This window comes from Coregonus lavaretus (assembly GCF_964263955.1).
Source record: "Coregonus lavaretus genome assembly, chromosome: 39".
Taxonomy (NCBI): domain Eukaryota; kingdom Metazoa; phylum Chordata; class Actinopteri; order Salmoniformes; family Salmonidae; genus Coregonus; species Coregonus lavaretus.
This window is the reverse complement of record NC_140026.1, coordinates 28,661,790-28,685,973: the sequence shown is the minus strand read 5'-3', so window position 1 is coordinate 28,685,973 and position 24,184 is coordinate 28,661,790. Positions and strand designations below refer to the sequence as shown.

Sequence of the window (24,184 nt, the reverse complement as noted above, 5' to 3'; positions counted from 1 at the left end):
CGTTAGTGTGTGTTTGTGTGTGCGGTGTCTTTCATTGATTGTGTATCTGTGCGTCTCTTTGTGTGTATGTGTGTGTTTCCACACCTGTGTCTCTGTGTCGTTGTGCACCGGATGCGGTCGGTGGGCCAAAGAAATCGATAGCTGTTCCTTGCTTGATTCTCTTCTAATAGGCTCTATTAGCTCAGTTCTCAGAGGTAGAGGAGGCCAGTAGAATCCTAATATGGCAGCAGGTCTATACTCACGACCACTACTAACCACGGGTGAATGGACACAACAGCACTGTCAAGAGAAACAGCACAATAGAGGAGACATCTTGGTTTTTGGAGTGTTTGAAGGGATTTACCCTTTGCTGTATAGAGGGACCTCAATAGATTAGAACATCACAGTTCTTTGACACAGATAAACCACTAAATCAGTCATTAGTATCCTCTACCATTCAGTCGGACTCTGAATATACACTGCTCAAAAAAATAAAGGGAACACTTAAACAACACAATGTAACTCCAAGTCAATCACACTTCTGTGAAATCAAACTGTCCACTTAGGAAGCAACACTGATTGACAATACATTTCACATGATGTTGTGCAAATGGAATAGACAACAGGAGGAAATTATAGGCAATTAGCAAGACACCCCAATAAAGAAGTGGTTCTGCAGGTGGTGACCACAGACCACTTCTCTGTTCCTATGCTTCCTGGCTGATGTTTTGGTCACTTTTGAATGCTGGCGGTGCTTTCACTCTAGTGGTAGCATGAGACGGAGTCTACAACCCACACAAGTGGCTCAGGTAGTGCAGCTCATCCAGGATGGCACATCAATGCGAGCTGTGGCAAGAAGGTTTGCTGTGTCTGTCAGCGTAGTGTCCAGAGCATGGAGGCGCTACCAGGAGACAGGCCAGTACATCAGGAGACGTGGAGGAGGCCGAAGGAGGGCAACAACCCAGCAGCAGGACCGCTACCTCCACCTTTGTGCAAGGAGGAGCAGGAGGAGCACTGCCAGAGCCCTGCAAAATGACCTCTAGCAGGCCACAAATGTGCATGTGTCTGCTCAAACGGTCAGAAACAGACTCCATGAGGGTGGTATGAGGGCCCGACGTCCACAGGTGGGGGTTGTGCTTACAGCCCAACACCGTGCAGGACATTTGGCATTTGCCAGAGAACACCAAGATTGGCAAATTCGCCACTGGCGCCCTGTGCTCTTCACAGATGAAAGCAGGTTCACACTGAGCACACGTGACAGACGTGACAGAGTCTGGAGACGCCGTGGAGAACGTTCTGCTGCCTGCAACATCCTCCAGCATGACCGGTTTGGCGGTGGGTCAGTCATGGTGTGGGGTGGCATTTCTTTGGGGGGCCGCACAGCCCTCCATGTGCTCGCCAGAGGTAGCCTGACTGCCATTCGGTACCGAGATGAGATCCTCAGACCCCTTGTGAGACCATATGCTGGTGCGGTTGGCCCTGCGTTCCTGCTAATGCAAGACAATGCTAGACCTCATGTGGCTGGAGTGTGTCAGCAGTTCCTGCAAGAGGAAGGCATTGATGCTATGGACTGGCCCGACCGTTCCCCAGACCTGAATCCAATTGAGCACATCTGGGACATCATGTCTCGCTCCATCCACCAACGCCACGTTGCACCACAGACTGTCCAGGAGTTGGCGGATGCTTTAGTCCAGGTCTGGGAGGAGATCCCTCAGGAGACCATCCGCCACCTCATCAGGAGCATGCCCAGGCATTGTAGGGAGGTCATACAGGCACGTGGAGGCCACACACACTACTGAGCCTCATTTTGACTTGTTGTAAGGACATTACATCAAAGTTGGATCAGCCTGTAGTGTGGTTTTCCACTTTAACTATGATGGTGACTCCAAATCCAGACCTCCATGGGTTGATACATTTGATTTCCATTGATAATTTTTGTGTGATTTTGTTGTCAGCACATTCAACTATGTAAAGAAAAAAGTATTTAATAAGATTATTTCATTCATTCAGATCTAGGATGTGTTGTTTAAGTGTTCCCTTTATTTTTTTGAGCAGTGTATTTACATTTTCCTCAAGTGTTCTACAACAATTTATCACCAACCAAGTCATGTCAGACAGTAATTCAGGTAGAACAGGTTGAGTGTTTGGCTCACTGTGTTGGCTGCTGCTTTAGGGAATTAAAGCTAGCTTATAAACTGCGAAAAAATTTAAGCCTTTAAATTGTGTGTTTGCGGTTTTGCTAATCCCAAACAAATGAGTTGTGTTCCCTCAGGACCATTCCGATTTACCCATCGGCGCTGCCGCCACTATGGCCCACGAGATTGGCCACAACTTTGGCATGAGCCACGACCACGAGGGCTGCTGTGTGAAAGCGACTGCGGAGCAGGGGGGCTGTGTGATGGCTGCTGCCACCGGGTAAGAATTAGCAGGTTTTAGATCAAAGATGGCCACCAGAGATCCAAGATGGCCACCACTTTACAGAACTCTGAAACTGAACATTTTGGTTTTTGTATCTGTTTACATTGGTGTTTGTAATGGTTACTTTCTTGGCCCCCACAGGCATCCATTCCCCCGTGTCTTCAGCAGCTGCAGCAAAAGGGACCTGGACAACTACTTCCAGAAGGGAGGGGGGATGTGCCTCTTCAACATGCCCAACATGAAGGACCTTGTTGGGGGCAAGAGGTGTGGCAATGGCTTTGTGGAGTATGGAGAAGAGTGTGACTGCGGAGAGCCAGAGGTGAGAACCCTGCAAGAGAGTCGTAAAAGACATCCCCAGAATGTCGCGAAATGGTTCCCTAAAGTGGGCAGGACGTTGTGTCATGGTCCCCTGGAGGTTTGGTCTAGTTCCCGGTTTGTCCCTGGGACATCCCAGAGGATGCTTTTAGGACGTTCTTGGGATATTGTGTCATGGTCCCATGGAGGCTCTTGTATAGTACCCGATTTGTTCTGGTGACGCCCCCAAGGACGTTTTTGGGTCATTGTCCCCTGGAGGTTGTCTAGTTCCGCTTTTGTTCCAGGGACGTCCCTAAAAAAAGTTATTCTTGAGGCCTAAAATAATATTCTCACACACATATACAGTACCAGTCAAAAGTTTGGACACACCTACTCATTCCTGCGTTTTTCTTTATTTTTACTATTTTCTACATTGTAGAATAACAGTGAAGACATCAAAACTATGAAATAACACATATGGAATCTTGTAGTAACCCAAAAAATTGTTAAACAAATCAAAATATATTTAATATTTGAGGTTCTTCAAAGTAGCCACCCTTTGCCTTGATGACAGCTTTGCACACTCTTGGTATTCTCTCAATCAGCTTCATGAGGTAGTCACCTGGCATGCATTTCAATTAACAGGTGTGCCTTGTTAAAAGTTAATTTGTGGAATTTATTTCCTTCTTAATGCATTTGAGCCAATCAGTTGTGTTGTGACAAGGTAGGGGTGGTATACAGAAGACAGCCCTATTTGGTAAAAGACCAAGTCCATATAATGGCAAGAACAGCTCAAATAAGCAAAGAGAAATGACAGTCCATCATTACTTTAAGACATGAAGGTCAATCAATCCGGAAAATGTCAAGAACGTTTAAAGTTTCTTCAAGTGCAGTCGCAAAAAGGACACCAATAAGAAGAAGAATATACTTGCTTGGGCCAAGAAACATGAGCAGTGGACAATAGACCAGTGGAAATCTGTCCTTCGATCAGTTGAGTCCAAATTTTAGATTTTTGGTTCCAACCGCTGTGTCTTTGTGAGACGCATAGTAGGTGATAGGATGATATTCCCACCGTGAATCATGGAGGAGGAGGTGTGATGGTGTGGGGGTGCTTTGCTGGTGAAACTGTCTGTGATTTATTTAGAATTCAAGGCATACTTAACCAACATGTCTACCACAGCATTCTGCAGCGATACGCCATCCCATCTATCATTTGTTTTTCAACAGGACAATGACCCAAAACAGACCACCAGGCTGTGTTAGGGCTATTTGACCAAGAACGAGAGTGATGGAGTGCTGCATCAGATGACCTGGCCTCCACAATCACACAAACTCAACCCAATTGAGATGGTTTGGGATGAGTTGGACCGCAGAGTGAAGGAAAAGCAGCCAACAAGTGCTCAGCGTATATGGGAACTCCTTCAAGACTGTCGGAAAAGCGTTCCAGGTGAAGCTGGTTGAGAGAATGCCAAAAGTGCAAAGCTGTCATCAAGGCAAAGGGTGGCTACTTTGAAGAATCTCAAATATATAATATATTTACATTTAGTTAACAGTTTTTGGTTACTACATGATTCCTTATGTGTTATTTCATAGTTTCGATGTCTTCATAATTATTCTACAATGTAGAAAATAGTAAAAATAAAGAAACCCTTGAATGAGTAGGTGTGTCAAACTTTTGCCTGGTACTGGTACACATACAGTGAGGGAAAAAAGTATTTGATCCCCTGCTGATTTTGTACGTTTGCCCACTGACAAAGACATGATCTGTCTATCATTTTAATGGTAGGTTTATTTGAACAGTGAGAGACAGAATAACAACAAAGAAATCCAGAAAAACGCATGTCAAAAATGTTATAAATTGATTTGCATTTTAATGAGGGAAATAAGTATTTGACCCCTCTCAATCAGAAAGATTTCTGGCTCCCAGGTGTCTTTTATACAGGTAACGAGCTGAGATTAGGAGCACACTCTTAAAGGGAGTGATCCTAATGTCAGCTTGTTACCTGTATAAAAGACACCTGTCCACAGAAGCAATCAATCAATCATATTCCAAACTCTCCACCATGGCCAAGACCAAAGAGCTCTCCAAGGATGTCAGGGAATAGATTGTAGACCTACACAAGGCTGGAATGGGCTACAAGACCATCGCCAAGCAGCTTGGTGAGAAGGTGACAACAGTTGGTGCGATTATTCGCAGATGGAAGAAACACAAAATAACTGTCAATCTCCCTTGGCCTGGGGCTCCATGCAAGATCTCACCTCGTGGAGTTGCAATGATCATGAGAACGGTGAGGAATCAGTCCAGAACTACACGGGAGGATCTTGTAAATTATCTCAAGGCAGCTGGGACCATAGTCACCAAGAAAACAATTGGAAACACATTATGCCGTGAAGGACTGAAATCCTGCAGCGCCCGCAAGGTCCCCCTGCTCAATAAAGCACATATAAAGGGCCGTCTGAAGTTTGCCAATGAACATCTGAATGATTCAGAGGAGAACTGGGTGAATGTGTTGTGGTCAGATGAGACGAAAATCGAGCTCTTTAGCATCAACTCAACTCGCCGTGTTTGGAGGAGGAGGAATGCTGCCTATGACCACAAGAACACCATCCCCACCGTCAAACATGGAGGTGGAAACATTATGCTTTGGGGGTGTTTTTCTGCTAAGGGGACAGGACAACTTCTCCGCATCAAAGGGACGATGGACGGGGCCATGTACCGTCAAATCTTGGGTGAGAACCTCCTTCCCTCAGCCAGAGCATTGATAAAAATGGGTCGTGGATGGGTATTCCAGCATGACAGTGACCCAAAACACACGGCCAAGGCAACAAAGGAGTGGCTCAAGAAGAAGCACATTAAGGTCCTGGATTGGCCTAGCCAGTCTCCAGACCTTAATCCCATAGAAAATCTGTGGAGGGAGCTGAAGGTTCGAGTTGCCAAACGTCAGCCTCGAAACCTTAATGACTTGGAGAAGATCTGCAAAGAGGAGTGGAACAAAATCCCTCCTGAGATGTGTGCAAACCTGGTGGCCAACTACAAGAAATGTCTGACCTCTGTGATTGCCAACAAGGGTTTTGCCACCAAGTACTAAGTCATGTTTTGCAGAGGGGTCAAATACTTATTTCCCTCATTAAAATGCAAATCAATTTATAACATTTTTGACATGCGTTTTTCTGGATTTTTTTGTTGTTATTTTGTCTCTCACTGTTCAAATAAACCTACCATTAAAATTATAGACTGATCAGGTCTTTGTCAGTGGGCAAACGTACAAAATCAGCAGGGGATCAAATACTTTTTTCCCTCACTGTACATACATACACACACACATACATACATACATACATACATATACAGTTGAAGTCTGAAGTTTACATACACTTAGGTTGGAGACATTAAAACTTGTTTTTCAACCACTCCACAAATTTCTTGTTAACAAACTATAGTTTTAGCAAGTCGGTTAGGACATCTACTTTGTGCATGACACAAGTAATTTTTCCAACAATTGTTTTCAGACAGATTATTTCACTTATAATTCACTGTATCACAATTCCAGTGGGTCAGAAGTTTACATACACTAGTTGACTGTGCCTTTAAACAGCTTGGAAAATTCCAGAAAATGATGTCATAGCTTTAGAAGCTTCTGATTGGCTAATTGACATAATTTGAGTCAATTGGAGGAGTACCTGTGGATGTATTTCAAGGCGTACCTTCAAACTCAGTGCCTCTTTCCTTGACATCATGGGAAAATCAATAGAAATCAGCCAAGACCTCAGAAAAAAAACTGTAGACCTCAAAAAGTCTGGTTCATCCTTGGGAGCAATTTCCAAATGCCTGAAGGTACCACGTTCATCTGTACAAACAATAGTACGCAAGTATAAACACCTTGGGACCACGCAGCCGTCATACCGCTCAGGAAGGAGACACGTTCTGTCTCCTAGAGATGAAAGTACTTTGGTGCGAAAAGTGCAAATCAATCCCAGAACAACAGCAAAGGACCTTGTGAAAATGCTGGAGGAAACAGGTACAAACGTATCTACAGTGGGGAAAAAAAGTATTTAGTCAGCCACCAATTGTGCAAGTTCTCCCACTTAAAAAGATGAGAGAGGCCTTTAATTTTCATCATAGGTACACGTCAACTATGACAGACAAATTGAGATTTTTTTTCTCCAGAAAATCACATTGTAGGATTTGTAATGAATTTATTTGCAAATTATGGTGGAAAATAAGTATTTGGTCACCTACAAACAAGCAAGATTTCTGGCTCTCACAGACCTGTAACTTCTTCTTTAAGAGGCTCCTCTGTCCTCCACTCATTACCTGTATTAATGGCACCTGTTTGAACTTGTTATCAGTATAAAAGACACCTGTCCACAACCTCAAACAGTCACACTCCAAACTGTCAAAGGACACCAGAAACAAAATTGTAGACCTGCACCAGGCTGGGAAGACTGAATCTGCAATAGGTAAGCAGCTTGGTTTGAAGAAATCAACTGTGGGAGCAATTATTAGGAAATGGAAGACATACAAGACCACTGATAATCTCCCTCGATCTGGGGCTCCACGCAAGATCTCACCCCGTGGGGTCAAAATGATCACAAGAACGGTGAGCAAAAATCCCAGAACCACACGGGGGGACCTAGTGAATGACCTGCAGAGAGCTGGGACCAAAGTAACAAAGCCTACCATCAGTAACACACTACGCCGCCAGGGACTCAAATCCTGCAGTGCCAGACGTGTCCCCCTGCTTAAGCCAGTACATGTCCAGGCCCGTCTGAAGTTTGCTAGAGTGCATTTGGATGATCCAGAAGAGGATTGGGAGAATGTCATATGGTCAGATGAAACTAAAATATAACTTTTTGGTTAAAACTCAACTCGTCGTGTTTGGAGGACAAAGAATGCTGAGTTGCATCCAAAGAACACCATACCTACTGTGAAGCATGGGGGTGGAAACATCATGCTTTGGGGCTGTTTTTCTGCAAAGGGACCAGGACGACTGATCCGTGTAAAGGAAAGAATGAATGGGGCCAAGTATCGTGAGATTTTGAGTGAAAACCTCCTTCCATCAGCAAGGGCATTGAAGATGAAACGTGGCTGGGTCTTTCAGCATGACAATGATCCCAAACACACCGCCCGGGCAACGAAGGAGTGGCTTCGTAAGAAGCATTTCAAGGTCCTGGAGTGGCCTAGCCAGTCTCCAGATCTCAACCCCATAGAAAATCTTTGGAGGGAGTTGAAAGTCTGTGTTGCCCAGCGACAGCCCCAAAACATCACTGCTCTAGAGGAGATCTGCATGGAGGAATGGGCCAAAATATCAGCAACAGTGTGTGAAAACCTTCTGAAGACTTACAGAAAACGTTTGACCTGTGTCATTGCCAACAAAGGGTATATAACAAAGTATTGAGAAACTTTTGTTATTGACCAAATACTTATTTTCCACCATAATTTGCAAATAAATTCATTACAAATCCTACAATGTGATTATCTGGATTTTTTTTCTCATTTTGTCTGTCATAGTTGACGTGTACCTATGATGAAAATTACAGGCCTCTCTCATCTTTTTAAGTGGGAGAACTTGCACAATTGGTGGCTGACTAAATACTTTTTCCCCCACTGTATATCCACAGTAAAACTAGTCCTATATCGACATAACCTGAAAGGCTGCTTAGCAAGGAAGAAGCCACTGCTCCAAAACCGCCATAAAAAAGCCAGACTACAGTTTGCAACTGAACATGGGGAAAAATATTGTACTTTTTGGAGAAATGTCATCTGGTCTGATGAAACAAAAATAGAACTGTTTGGCCACAATGACCATCGTTATGTTTGGAGGAAAAAGGGGGCTGCTTGTAAGCCGAAGAACACCATCCCAAACGTGAAGCACGGGGGTGGCAGCATCATGCTGTGGGGGTGCTTTGCTGCAGGAGGGACTGGTGCACTTCACAAAATAGATGGCATCATGAGGAAGGAAAATGATGTGGATATATTGAAGCAACATCTCAAGACATCAGTCTGGAAGTTAAAGCTTGGTCGCAAATGGGTCTTCCATATGGACAATGACCCCAAGCATACTTCCAAAGTTGTGGCAAAATGGCTTAAGGACAACAAAGTCAAGGTATTGGAGTGGCCATCACAAAGCCCTGACCTCAATCCTATAGAACATTTGTGGGCAGAACAGAAAAAGTGTGTGCGAGCAAGGATGCCTACAAACCTGACTCAGTTACACGAGCTCTGTCAGGAGGAATGGGCCAAAATTCACCCAACTTATTGTGGGAAGCTTCTGGAAGGCTACCCGAAACATTTGATCGAAGTTAAACAATTTAAAGGCAATGCTACCAAATACTAATTGAGTGTATGTAAACTTCTGACCCACTAGGAATGTGATGAAAGAAATAAAAGCTAAAATAAATAATTCTCTCTACTATTATTCTGACATTTCACATTATTAAAATAAAGTGGTGATCCTAACTGACTTAAGACAGGGAATTTGTACTAGGATTAAAGGTCAGGAATTGTGAAAAACAGAGTTTAAATGTATTTGGCTAAGGTGTATGTAAACTTCTGACTTCAACTGTATATTTATACAAACACACATATATATATATATATATATATATACAGTGGATATAAAGTATACACAACCCTGTTAAAATGCCAGGTTTTTGTGATGTAAAAGAAAGAGACAAAGATAAATCATGTCAGAACTTTTTCCACCTTTAATGTGACCTATAACGTGAACAATTCAATTGAAAAACAAACTGAAATCTTTGAGGAGGAAAAATTAAAAATTAAAAACTCACAATAACCTGGTTGCATAAGTGTGCACACCCTTAAACTAAGACTTTGTTGAAGCATCTTTTGATTTTATTACAGCATTTACATTTACATTTTAGTCATTTAGCAGACGCTCTTATCCAGAGCGACTTACAGTTAGTGAGTGCATACATTTTCATACTAGCCCCCCTGGCCCCCCGTGGGAAACGAACCCACAACCTTGGTATTGCAAGCGCCATGCTCTACCAACTGAGCTACACAGGGCCAGCACTCAGTCTTTTTGGGTAGGAGTCTATTAGCATGGCACATCTTGACGTGGCAATATTTGCCCACTCTTTTTTGCAAAAGCGCTCCAAATCTGTCAGATTGCGAGGACATCTCCTGTGCACAGCCCTCTTCAGATCACCCCAGAGATGTTCAATTGGATTCAGGTCTGGGCTCTGGCTGGGCCGTTCCAAAACGTTCATCTAAACGTAGACCGTAACACATTTTCCCACGTGCTATTGGGGGACTTGATGTTTGTTTTTGCAAACTTCAGCCGGGCTTGGATGTTTTTCTTTGTAAGAAAAGGCTTCCGTCTTGCCACCCTACCCCATTCAAATGAAGAATACAGGAGATTTCTGTCACTTGTAGCACACAGCCAGTACTTGCCAGAAATTCCTGCAGTTCCTTTAATGTTGCTGTAGGCCTCTTGGAAGCCTCCCTGATCAGTTTTCTTCTCGTCTTTTCATAAATTTTGGAGGTACGTCCAGTTCTTGGTAATGTCTCTGTTGTGCCATATTTTCTCCACTTGATGATGACTGTCTTCACTGTGTTCCATGGTATATGTAATGCTTTGGAAATTATTTTGTACCCTTCTCCTGACTGATATCTTTCAACAATGAGATCCCTCTGATACTTTGGAAGCTCTCTGCGGACCATGGCTTTTGCTCTGAGATGCAACTAAGAAAATGTCAGGAAAATCCTACTAGAACAGCTGAACTTCATTTGTGATTAATCAGAGTCACTTTAAATGATGGCAGGTGTGCAATGACTTCTATTTAACATGAGTTTGAATGTGATTGGTTAATTCTGAACACAGCCACATCAGTTATAAGAGAGTGTGTACACTGATGCAACCAGGTTATTGGAAGGTTTTTCTTTTTCCTTTTTCCCCCTCGAAGATTTCAGTTTGTTTTTCAATTGAATTGTTCACATTATATGTCACATTAACAGTGGAAAAAGTTCTGACATAATTTATCTTTGTCTCATTCTGTTACATCACAAAAACCTGGCATTTTAACAGGGGGTGTGTAGACTTTTTATATCCACTGCATATATATATATATATATATATATATATATATATATATATATACACACACACACACACACACACACACCGACCTACATGGGCACGCTCACCCTCATTTCATTACACATCACCATTTGTTTGTGTTGCTGAGCTCAATATGGCCCTGATTGGTGAACCATTGATCCATTCTGTGCTCTTTGTCTGTTGGCAAGGTTGGGGACATACACACAATCTTTTTAACATACAAGTTACTTTAACATCTTTGACATACAGGATTACATTGTGCATGTTCATTCATATACTGTTAATGCAGGTTACCTATTCTGGATGCACTGGGTGAGGTAAGGGCTGACACAGGTGCATGGTGTCTGTTAGAGGACATGGAGAAGGCAGAGAGACTTATTGCTCAAAGAAGGAAAACAAATCAATGGTGGGGGAATATTCTGATTAACTGATAACACAGAAATAGCAATACTGATGGCAATATATTTTGTCTGTAACAAATATGTGGGGAACTTCTGAGATTTCTACCAACCTTGTGGCACTGCAGAAAGATGAGTGCATTCCCAATACAAAGGTTGTGACTTCTAATCCCAGCAAGGTTGATATTGAAAAGTGAGGACTGGGAAAGTTATTATTTCCAATATAAGGTTTTGTGCATTATGTAAGCTGGACTTCATCCCACTTATATCAAAACCCCTATCCCACTTCATCAATTATATCAACCTAAAAGAGCATTCCCTTGGGACCGCTACACGACATCCTGAAGACTGGTGAAATTAAAGTCCTGAGAACGTCCTAAAAAGGTCCTGACATGGTCCTCGGTGACGTCCTGGTAATTTATAGGGAACTAGACAAAAGTCCCCCAGATAACATTCCCTTGGGACCATAATGCGACGTCCCCTTGACCATCATGAAACGTCCTCTTGTGGTCATTGAATGTCCCATGGATAGCGTCCTATCAGAATCGAATAGGAACATTTTCGGAATGGACATCAAAATACCTTATTATAATGTTATACTGCGACCACACGGGGACCTGTACCGACTGTCCTCTTATGGTCCAGAGGTTAACGTCATGTTTTAATGTTCCTAGAACGTTCTCAGAACGTCAGTGTGATACCGTCTCACCAAAACCCTTAATGGGACCTAATGGGAACGTCACCTGATGTCCTTAGGACATCCGCTATTTGCTGGAAAAAGCCTGTCGCTTTTAGCCGTTAGCATCCGTCAACTCAGATTAGCCTAGTATCACTTAACATATATTGCTTATGTATGATATTGTACTTGTCAATCTTGCATAATCTTTGGAGTGGGTAACATATTTTTAGTCACTCAAAAGTTTTCGAGAGGCTTTGCTTTTGGGACTTGGTGTTTTTCGTTTTATAGAATTATGGTTAAGTAAATCATTTTTAGCTCAATTTGCGAGGGTGCGCAAATTGAAAACGGGGAGAAGCTAATTGCCAGCTGACAGAAATGCTAATGATGTGGAGGCTGTTTTGACTCTCTCTCAAAGCACAGCTGACAGTAAGTCGGTGGTGGCAGCAAATACCACAGGCGTCTGACAAGAAGCCACCTGTTTCGGCACAGCAACAGAGACAAGGGACAAGCAACAGAATGCTGCCTTTATATTGTCTCTTAGTATCCCGCCACTTAAGAAGAATTGACATTACGACACACACAGACATATGCTTACTGTAAAAGCACGGTTTTATTTCCAGACTTGTCAATCATATCCCAACTCTCCTTTCTCAGCACTTCCAAGGAACTTTTAGCTTTTTGCTAAGGAAAGTAGGCTACGAAAACTGTCTGGTACTGGAAGTCATGCCTAACCACATGGTCCCGTGTAGCTCAGTTGGTAGAGCATGGCGCTTGCAACGCCAGGGTTGTGGGTTCGTTTCCCACGGGGGGCCAGTATGACATTTTTAAAAATGTATGCACTAACTGTAAGTCGCTCTGGATAAGAGCATCTGCTAAATGACTAAAATATTGCGAACATTTACTCTAAACACCATAGGAATCAGTCTGAGAGATTGATGTAGTGTTTATTTCCATCAGTATAGTCTCACCCTGATCCTCTGGTATAATTGCCATTTCTCATCCTTCAACTCCCTCGTCGAGTTTAGAGTATCTGTGGCTCGACAGTGGTGAGAACGCCATGGCAACGGGGAGAGATGTCATTTTCATCTCTGTATGACAGCGTTCTCTGTGGTGTGGTGGGATATCTTTTTCCACTTCCCCTCTCAAAACGTTGACATGTCGATCAGTGCTGTCATCCCACTCCAACCTCTGCTGTTGGAAAAGTGGAGTGATTCAGAGAGGAGAGGGGTGTGTGAGTGTGTGTGGGCACAGGGTCGTGCTGCATTGATTTGGCTAAATTTGGTAACTGACAGTGTGTGTGTGTGTGTTTTCTACAGGAATGCACTAATGACTGCTGCAACGCCAACAACTGCACATTGAAGGAGGAGGCTCAGTGCGCCCACGGGGTCTGCTGCGAGGGCTGTAAGGTATGACACACACATACACACAAACAGGCATGGACGGATGTCCTCATCTCACTTAAAGCACTTAAAATAACAACAGCCTCTACTTTTCCTCTTTGGTCTATAATACTGTATCCTCTCACATGTTTCAACTTTCTTGTTTTGTTTCATAGAAAGGGGATAACAACTTCTTAGAAGTCTGTGAGAGATAAGCTTCATATCTCCCTAGCATGATCATAACCCATCTGCCTACAAATGTAGGATCTTATTTTGAGCCAGTTTGCAAATGTGAATTATTATGTAGATTATAATTAATGGAATTTTTGTAGGGGTTGATACATTTTTCGTAAGGGAAAATCAAGTCTGAAATTTCAAAGTGGAAATTACAAACTTCAGAAGCCTTTTCACACCTCAAATGCACTATACGTTTGAAATGTCCTGCATTGAAGGAGATTTCTCCTGCAACAGGGTGATCAAATTACGATCCTACATCTGTATTTGATTGTGTGTTTGAATTATTGATTTAATCCGTTCTGTAGTTAATCATGTACTGAATGGTCTTTTAAACAAGTAGGCCTACATCATACTGAATCCCCCCTCTTCTCCTTGGTTTTTCCCTCCTCTCCCCCAGCTGAAGCAGGCAGGTACCATGTGTCGTGGTCCTGCGGGGGCATGCGACCTGCCTGAGTACTGCACTGGAGGCTCTCCATACTGCCCAGCCAACGTTTACCTGCTGGATGGATCCTCCTGCCTGTACGGTCATGCCTACTGCTACAGTGGCATGTGTCTGACCCACGAACAACAGTGTCTGCAGCTGTGGGGCTACGGTAGGGATGGACGCCTCTATATTACCATGTATACTGTACGTACTGGTATATAACCTCTTATGCTCTAGTCCGATGTGTCTGAACTTAGACAGTGGAAACACCTAACGAGAAGCCTCATTATTGCCTCATCAACAGTTGGTACTCGAATTAACAATTTCTTGATAAATTACTTTGATCATGAAATTGGCTATTCAGCTCCTGAAAAATAGTACTGCAGTACTTACTATTCTCTTAGCCTGTAGCCTACACACACACTGCATTACCACACACCCATCCTCTACTCCTGTACACACAGACCTAGAGAGTATTTGTAGAGAGCTTTTGTCACGTACGGTAGTTACCTCACTATCTCAGTTAGCATCTCTCAAATCGCTTTAGCATTTAGAAACTCTAGCTAGTCATTACGAAATACAACTTCAAACTCTATTTGCGTATTTGATGATAAGACTCTCCACCTTTCTCTCCCCCTATTTGAATAGGTAGTGATGAGTATAGCCTTTCTATTTACATAGATACCACAGATCACGATAAGGATCTACACCTTTAAACTACATTAGCATAAGCAGTTGGGTAACACTTTAGATGTATTACAGCCTTAGCCAGCCATTGCAGTTCGAAGCTTTATTAAAGCATATTTTAGTATTTTTTTCATTAGTCCACTGTCAATATGGTCCCCAAAAAGTGTGCATGTCAGCAGTGAAGTTTTCAAAATAGAGCACTTTCAGTAAAAATCTAAAAGTGTGATGATGATGTGTTCAATGTGGGTTCGATTCCCACGGGGGACATGTATGAAAATGTATGCACTCACTCACTGTAAGTCGCTCTGGATAAGTGTCTGCTAAATGACTAAAATGTAAATGTAATTGTTTTGAAAAAGTTGTGTCCCTTCTGTCAGAATATTCTTTTGGACATAACAAAGTTAACATAACTTTTTTTTCTTTATCCTTTTTAAATTCCTCCTGTGCATTCAGTAGCAAACATTGCCTTTTGTGTAGGAATAACATTCATGTTGACCTTCTGTAGATGTTACTTGATGTTTTTGTTGTTGTTGTTGTTAGGGGCTTTTTTCCTATTAACAAAGCATCCTTTAAATGACTGCCCTTGGTTTTCACTCAAAACAGACTGTGAATTCCTACTTGAACAGTGTAAATTGTGTTGTCTCAAGTAGCTCATATTGTTGCTCTTTGGAAGTGAATATAGCTCACTGTAAGGGGCTTTATGGCTTTTCTTATGAGTGAGTGGTTATATTAACTATTATTTACATTATGGATTTTAATGTCCCAGGTGCCCGGCCAGCGCACGACGCCTGCTTTCAAGACGTCAACGCAGCAGGGAACGCATTTGGAAACTGTGGGAAGGACGGACAGGGAAACTACATGAAGTGCGAGAAGAGGTGTGTGGGAACAATGCCCTGGTATAAAGCTTCGTAACGCGACATAGCAGTTTCTAATCCAATTACAATCTAATCTATCTAACTACATTGCCTTTTCATAGTTATAAAGGGTTAAGACACTATAGCATGGACCAGGGGTGGCCAAACTATAATTCTGTGGGCCAAACCTAGTCCTGGAGGGCCGTGATGAGTTGAATTAGGTGTGTTAGTGTTGGCTAGAACAAAAGCCTGCACACACTGTAGCTATCCAGGACCATCCATGATCTGCTGTATAACTTATAAGGGCCCAGAGGTTTTCCTTGTCAGATCACAAGAACATGAAAAATTCCTGGTCTTGACCATAACACGCTACTACACACAGTCTGACATCCAGTGTTTTTCCTAGCTGCCCACCATTCCTTTTCTAAAGCGTGCTCCTGCTGCCAAGCACCATCCTCGTCCACGCCACGGCCCTCTGTGTACTGTAAAGCGCTGTTGTGCGTCTTAGAGAGCGTTTCCATGGCGTCTCGCCAGAGCTAATTAATTAATCCAAATTAGCTATGCAAATTAGTCTTGTGTACGAATGATACACCACTGCCCAACTGCGTTAGAGAGAATCCAATAAGCGACGTGGAGACGTTACATTTTTTGGGGGGCGGCCGTCAGTAGAGGAGATCTAAGGATACACTAGGCCCTCTTCCAGGTGCAATTAAGATGTTTAGATAGCTACTAGGCTTGAGTCATTTACATTCAAAGCCATTCATTGTAATGTAATCTGCCTCTTGTCTTTGTTTCCGGTGGATGTTTTGATGTGTGCGTGCATGTCTGTGCGTGCATGCGTGCCTGTCTGTATGTCTGTCATTGTGTGTGTCTGGCTGTGTGTATCTGTCGCTCACGTGTCTGCCATTCATTCATGTGCATTATGCATCCATCTCCAGCGATGCAAAATGTGGGAAGATCCAGTGCCACAGTGCGGCCAAGAAGCCTAAGGGCACCAATGCAGTGTCCATTGACACCACCATCCGTAGGGATGGCATGGAGGTGAAGTGCCGGGGGACGTACGTCTACACCACCCAGGATGGACAGGGGGACCTCCCCGACCCAGGCCTCGTCATGACAGGCACCAAGTGTGGAGAGGGGAAGGCTAGTAGTGGTTGCAGTATAATATGTGTATCTTTTATGTGTATCTTCTTTTATCTTTGGACATAGACTGTAAGTCTATATTATATTTTTCTATGTTGGTCTTTTAGTATTTAATGTAGTATTGATTTGGTGTCTACTAGTGATGTAATGAATTTCTCTACCTCATCCAAAACCTGTCAGCTTAACTCAATTGTGATTCATGCTGTATAGTAATCTTAAATATTCATGCTATATAATAATCTTAAATATGTACATATATTAAATATGTAGACACACGTGTTACTATTTTTCTCGGCCCAGGACCGAGATTGGGAAACCCTGCTCTAAGTTACCACGCCAAGCCAAATCACTGCAACACGACCCTGCGCCCACCCACACACACATTCACTAACACCCACACCTTGTACCTAATCAGTGTGAAATCTAAACATGTTTGTGTTACTGCAGGTGTGCAGGGACCGCCGGTGCCAAAATGCCTCTTTCACCGAGCTCGAGAGCTGCATCGCTCACTGTCAGGGCCATGGGGTAAGCACTAGGCCTCACACACACACATGCAAACATACACACAAACACACTTCCCCCCATCTCTGTAATCTTATGTTACACACTGTCCTTGGAGCGAAGGCAGATCGCTGTCACTGTAACTCTTGTGAAACAGGAGAAATGGATGGCAGCAACACATCCCCTGAAGCCATAAACTATTTATCGGTTAAGTACCACGTTTATGCACCTGTCCCTATAGGTATCTACAGAATAGGCCTATACAGATTTGAAAGAAGGTTATCAATGTCACTTCCCAAAACTCCCTGCTAACTTTGTTGAACTCACGCACGACTCACGCATATCACCATCAGCGTCTGGTGGCACTGAGCTTTTTGGCATCAGAGACACAGACAGACGTAATTTCACACCCCCAACATTTCTTTCTTAAAACGGGCCCTCCAGGTCGGCCATCTTTTTCTACATCATTTAGCAGCAGGAAATGATAGTAATCAAGTGGAAAATGTTAATCTCCAGAAAGGGTTTTGATATGAATATCAAACAAGCTGAATTGGCACAAAGACTATAACCCTTTCATTCAAAGTCATGGAGTTTGTTCATCACCTCCTGTTTGCTAGTAAACAAACAATTAGCATGCTAAATTCACTTGGCCCTTCTCCAGACACGTAAGATCATCATGACAGTCAAGGAGGAAGATCATTTACGGTAACACACTGTTTGTGTGTGTTTGTGTGCGTTTGCCACACTGTGTGTGTTCGCGCATGTTATCCACAGGTGTGCAACAGCAATGGCAACTGTCACTGTAACCGAGGGTGGGCGCCTCCCTTCTGTGAGAAGCCTGGCCTGGGGGGCAGCGTGGACAGTGGGCCTGTCCAGTACGACAGTGAGTTGACCTTCATACACACACAAACATGCGCACATGCACGCACACACACACACAATCCCTCCCTATCAACCTTCTCATACCCTCTGATTTACAGTAAAGTGCTAAGAGTGTAAGATTAGCACAGCCTTTGTGTTTCTGGTCCAGTTTAAGCCTTCTGCCCACTACATCTAAGGCTGGTTGTACAGGTTTCTATAAAAGTGTAAAAAATGGTATTATCTCTTTGTGCTCAAGGTCAGCTGGGGTTGGTGGTAGGCCTTCTCTTTGCCTTCCTGGTGCTACTACCTGGGATCCTCATCGCATTCTACTGCTACAAGATCAAGAGCTCCTACTACCACAAGTGGCTGTCCCAGAGAGAGAAGAACAACAAGGCTAACAGGTATCTAGCTGCCACTAGCCGCTCCTCTATAAGGCTTAATTAAGCCTTCATAAAGGTTAGTGTGTTGGAGAAAATTGAGTATGTAGGCTAGCTGGTTTGGTCACACTTTAAAGCTTAGAGAGGATCTCATGTTAAATACTGTTGAAGTAATATGGCTAGAGGTTCATCTGCCTCATCTAAAGCCCATTCTTGTGGGAAGGTGCTATAGACCACCAAGTGCTAACAGTCAGTATCTGGATAATATGTGTGAAATGCTTGATAATGTATGTGATATCAACAGAGAGGTATATTTTCTGGGTGACCTAAATATTTTTGACATTTTAGTAATTTAGCAGACGCTCTTATCGAGAGTGACTTCCAATTAGTGAGTGCATACATTTTCCTACTGGCCCCCCGTGGGAATATTGACTGACTTTCATCAAGCTGCCCATTCAAGAAAAAGATTCGAACTGTAACCAGTGCCCGCAACCTGGTTCAGGTTATCAGTCAACCTACCAGGGTATTTACAAACAGCACAGGAATAAAATCATCCACATATATTGATCAGATCTTTACTAGTGCTGCAGAAATCTGCTTTAAAATAGTATCCAAATCCATCAGGTGTAGTGATCACAATATAGTAGCCATATCTAGGAAAACCAAAGTTCCAAAGGCTGGGCCTAATACAGTGTATAAAAGGTCATACAATAAGTTTTGTAGTGATTCCTATGTTGATGATGTAAAGAATATTTGCTGGTCTGTGGTGTGTAATGAAGAGCAACCAAACTCTGCACTTGACACATTTATGAAATTGCTTATTTCAGTTACTAATAAGCATGCACCCATTAAGAAAATGACTGTAAAAACGGTTAAATCCCCATGGATTGATGAGGAATTGAAACATTTTATGGTTGAGAGGGATGAGGCAAAAGGAATGGCAAATAAGTCTGGCTGCACAACTGATTGGCAAACGTACTGCAAATTGAGAAATCATGTGACTAAACTGAATAAAAAAAAGAAGAAACTATACTATGAAACAAAGATGAATTATATAAAAAATGATAGTAAAAAGCTGTTTAAATTTTGGGCAAAAAGGTAAACTCAGCTCCATCATTCATTGAATCAGATGGCTCATTCATCACAAAACCCATTGATATTGCCAAGAACTTTAATGTTTTTTCATTGGCAAGATCAGCAAACTTAAGCATGACATGCCAGCAACAAAAGCCGACCCTACACATCCAAGTATAACTGACCAAATTATGAAAGACAAGCATTGTAATTTTGAATTTCGTAAAGTGAGTGTGGAAGAGGTGAAAAAATGGTCTATCAACAATGAAAAGCCACCTGAGTCTGACAACTTGGATGGAAAATGACTGAGTATAATAGTGTACGATATTGCCACTCCTTTTTGCCATATCTTCAATCTAAGCCTACAAGAAAGTGTGTGCCCTCAGGCCTGGAGGGAAGCAAAAGTCATTCTGCTATCCAAGAATAGTAAAACCCCCTTTGTAAATGTTTGTAAAAATGGTGTATGACCAGATACATTTTACAGTAAACAAATTGACAACAGACTTTCAGCACGTTGATAGGGAAGGGCATTCAACATGCACACACAAATGACTGATGATTGGCTGAGAGAAGTGTATGAAAAAAAGATTGTGGGAGCTGTTTTGTTAGACTTCAGTGTGGCTTTTGACATTATCGATCATAGTCTGCTGATGGAAAAACACCCCCATGCTATATTGTGGATAAAGAGTTAGCTGTCTAACAGAACACAGAGGGCGTTCTTGAATGGAAGCCTCATCAACATAATCCAGGTAGAATCAGGCCTTTCCCAGGGCAGCTGTCTAGGCTCCTTACTTTTTTCAATCTTTACTAATGACCTGCTAGTGGCTTTGAGTAAACCAGTGTGTCTGTGTATGCTGATGACTAAACACTATACACGTCAGCTACTACAGCGAGTGAAAATCACAGCAACACTTAAAAAAGAGCTGCAGTCAGTTACAGAATTGGTGGCAAGAAATAAGTTATTCCTAAATATTTCAAAAACTAAAAGCATTGTATTTGGGACAAATCATTCACTAAACCCTAAACCTCAACTAAATCTTGTAATGAATAATGTGGGAATTAAGCAAGTTAAGGTGACTAAACTGCTTGGAGTAACCCTGGATTGTAAACTGTCTTGGTCAAAACATGTTGATGCAACTGTAGCTAAAATGGGGAGAAGTCTGTCCATAATAAAGCGCTGCTCTGCCTTCTTAACAACACTATCAACAAGACATGTCCTACAGGCCACAGTTTTGTCGCACCTGGACTACTGTCCAGTCATGTGGTCAGGTGCCACAAAGCGGGACTTAGGAAAATTACAATTGACTCAGAACAGGGCAGCACGGCTGGCCCTTAAATATACACAGAGCTAACATTAATAATATGCATGTCAATCTCTCATGGCTCAAAGTAGAGGAGAGATTAACTTCATCACTACTTGTTTTTGTAAGAAGTATTGACATTTTGAATGCACCGATGCATACCTCACATAACATGCTACCAGAGGTCTCCTCACAATCCCCAAGTCCAGAATAGACTATGGGAGGCGCACAGTACTACATAGAGCCATAGCTACATGGAACTCTATTTCGCATCAGATACAGTGAGGGAAAAAACTATTTGATCCCCTGCTGATTTTGTACGTTTGCCCACTGACAAAGAAATGATCAGTCTATAATTTTAATGGTAGGTTTATTTGAACAGTGAGAGACAGAATAACAACAACAAAAATCCAGAAAGACTCCTCCTCCAAACACGGCGAGTTGAGTTGATGCCAAAGAGCTCGATTTTGGTCTTATCTGACCACAACACTTTCACCCAGTTCTCCTCTGAATCATTCAGATGTTCATTGGCAAACTTCAGACGGGCCTGTAAATGTGCTTTCTTGTGCAGGGGGACCTTGCGGGTGCTGCAGGATTTCAGTCCTTCACGGCGTAGTGTGTTAGCAATTGTTTTCTTGGTGACTATGGTACCAGCTGCCTTGAGATCATTGACAAGATCCTCCCGTGTAGTTCTGGCCTGATTCCTCACCGTTCTCATGATCATTGCAACTCCACGAGGTGAGATCTTGCATGGAGTCCCAGGCAGAGGGAGCTTGACAGTTCTTTTGTGTTTCTTCCATTTGCGAATAATCGCACCAATTGTTGTCACCTTCTCACCAAGCTGCTTGGCGATGGTCTTGTAGCCCATTCCAGCCTTGTGTAGGTCTACAATCTTGTCCCTGACATCCTTGGAGAGCTCTTTGGTCTTGGCCATGGTGGAGAGTTTGGAATCTGATTGATTGATTGCATCTGTGGTCAGGTGTCTTTTATACAGGTAACAAGCTGAGATTAGGAGCACTCCCTTTAAGAGTGTGCTCCTAATCTCAGCTCGTTACCTGTATAAAAGACACCTGGGAGGCAGAAATCTTTCTGATTGAGAGGGGGTCAAATACTTATTTCCCTCATTAAAATGCAAATCAATTTATAACATTTCTGACATGCGTTTTTCTGGATTTTGTTGTTGTTATTCTGTCTCAGACTTCAAATAAACCTACCATTAAAATTGTAGACTGATAATTTCTTTGTCAGTGGGCAAACGTACAAAATCAGCAGGGGAACAAATACTTTTTTCCCTCACTGTAACTGATGCGAGCAGTAGTCAGATTTTAAAAACAGATAAAAATACACCTTACAGAACAGCGGTGACTGTGAAGAGACACACACACAGGCACAGACACACGCATACATATGCTAACACATGCACTCTACACACATGTACACATGGATTTTGTATTGTAGATATGTGGTAGTAGAGTAGTGGTCTGAGGGCACACACTTAATGTGTTGTGAAAAGTGTTATGAAATGTAATGTCATGTAATATTTTTAATTGTATATAACTGCATTAATGTTGCTGAACCTCAGGAAGAGTAGCTGCTGCCTTGGCAGCAGCCAATGGGGATCCTTAATAACTACAAAAAAAGGGGCAATATGCAGTTGCTACATCCATTTTTGAATGTATAAATTAAAGATATGTACCCATTGATTCTTGAAGAATATAACTTATAAATGCCTCATGAGATTAGTTTAACTGTCGTACCCCATTAGAACCCAAAATACAAACTTGTTTTACGCCAATGTTTTTAAACAAAGTAAATGTACATAAACACCTAAATAGTCTCAAAACATAGTTAAAACTATAATTTTGATATCATGGATGGTCAGTCCTTGTGGTTACATTTCTCCATCCCCGCCCCTGTTTTTACAGAAACAACAGGGGCAGAGAGCCACTTTGTTATTGTTTAATTTCAAAAACTATAAGTCCTACAAACACATCCTTAGTACTTTTAGAAAGGTAAGAAATGTGGGATTCTGATACAGCAACAAAGTGACTATTACAGAGCAGGCAAAGAATAGCAAAAATGTATGTTTCGTTTTTCGTATGGCGCAGGGCTTGTGCAACGTGCCATGCCTTAATTTTTTGTTTTACAGGAATTATATACAAATGAGGAGAAAGATGTCGCCAGCTTTCCACTGATGTAATTCGATTTCCTGTCTGATTCCCAGTTCGTCCACTACATAGCAGTAGAAGATCACATGACGTGTCCTGGACACTTGAAACCAGATGAGTCCGTTAGGTTAATGAGCCAAGGATGGATAGCTATATGGATAGCTGCAGCCCAATATGGCGACCAGAGCATGGGCGAGTGGGAGCGTCAAAAGGAGTGGGTGTATGAAAAGCGAATCAGCTAATTGGGCAGATTTGTAAATAAACAATCGTCAGTTTTATAACTGAAAATGTACAATTATTTGTGTAAAACTAACAGTGAAATACAACTCAGACTCATCCTCTGGCTTCAAAACAGAAATACAAACTCGTGCGGTACGGTAGCTCAATGTATGGTAGTTGCATGGTAAGAAACGAAAGGAAAAAAACACTGCCCAATCATAACCGTCTAACCAATAGCAGAGTGCTTTCTACACCCATTCCTTTCCACACACCCACTCCTTTCCACATGCCCAATACTTTCCTTTCGACACACCCACTTGCCCATACTCCAGTCGCCATATCGGGCTTAAAATCTTAAAATGACCCTAGCGATTGTGGCTTTCAAGTTATGAATCTTTTTTTTTTTTTTTATAACACACAGAGAGACGAGGAAACTTCAAACTTATTTTCCCATTCACTTTTCCCATTGTAAACAGGTGACATATATCAACAGCGCATATGGAGCATTCTTATGATATTGCCAGCAGTAAGATTTGAGTTTGATTTCCAAAAAGACAAGTGCTGTAGATTTTCGAATGATATGTCACTTATTATTTTCTGACCAAAATTGACAGAGTGGGTACCACTTAACCAAAACAGTTGCTCAGAGTTAAACAGGTTAAGACTTAATGAAGCCTTCATAAGACCTATATAGATACATAAGCAAATGGCACCCTGTGCAAGAGGGTTTGTTTCGACAATTGATTGAACTCCAGAATCATCTAATTACTCAGAGAGTGATAACACTAGGATGCTGGATGGGTTTGTTGCTGTGATTTACTACTACACACGTCATCCTCTGACTGCAATCTGCCCGCTCTGCACTTTCTACACCATCAGAACACCTTTATAGAGGCAAACAAATGTACTATCCGCCATAAAGTCTAGTATGTTCCCCCTCTTCGAGTAGAAGAGCAATAAAGACACAGAGTCATCATAATGCCTGGCTGTTGGATGAAGTCCAGACTGAGAGAGGGAGGTATTCTGCCATGATGCCCCTGGAAATAAAGCTCATCACGTTCTGAATGTACAGAGAAATAGGTTAATCATTGGGCGGCAGGTAGCCTA

General features: G+C 42.4%; 1 protein-coding gene across 1 annotated transcript in view; it reads left to right on the top strand.

Moving 5' to 3' along the window:
* Positions 1-24,184, top strand: part of LOC311113134 (disintegrin and metalloproteinase domain-containing protein 33-like) — a gene marked incomplete at its 5' end in the record, with an annotated part of 235,199 nt that overhangs the window by 202,758 nt on the left and 8,257 nt on the right. The window contains 9 exons of the mRNA XM_084156291.1: positions 2,252-2,394; positions 2,539-2,716; positions 13,169-13,258; positions 13,866-14,061; positions 15,346-15,454; positions 16,372-16,576; positions 17,024-17,101; positions 17,852-17,960; positions 18,195-18,339. Coding sequence (XP_084012417.1) covers positions 2,252-2,394; positions 2,539-2,716; positions 13,169-13,258; positions 13,866-14,061; positions 15,346-15,454; positions 16,372-16,576; positions 17,024-17,101; positions 17,852-17,960; positions 18,195-18,339 — 1,253 coding nt within the window. The remainder of the gene's footprint in view (positions 1-2,251; positions 2,395-2,538; positions 2,717-13,168; positions 13,259-13,865; positions 14,062-15,345; positions 15,455-16,371; positions 16,577-17,023; positions 17,102-17,851; positions 17,961-18,194; positions 18,340-24,184) is intronic.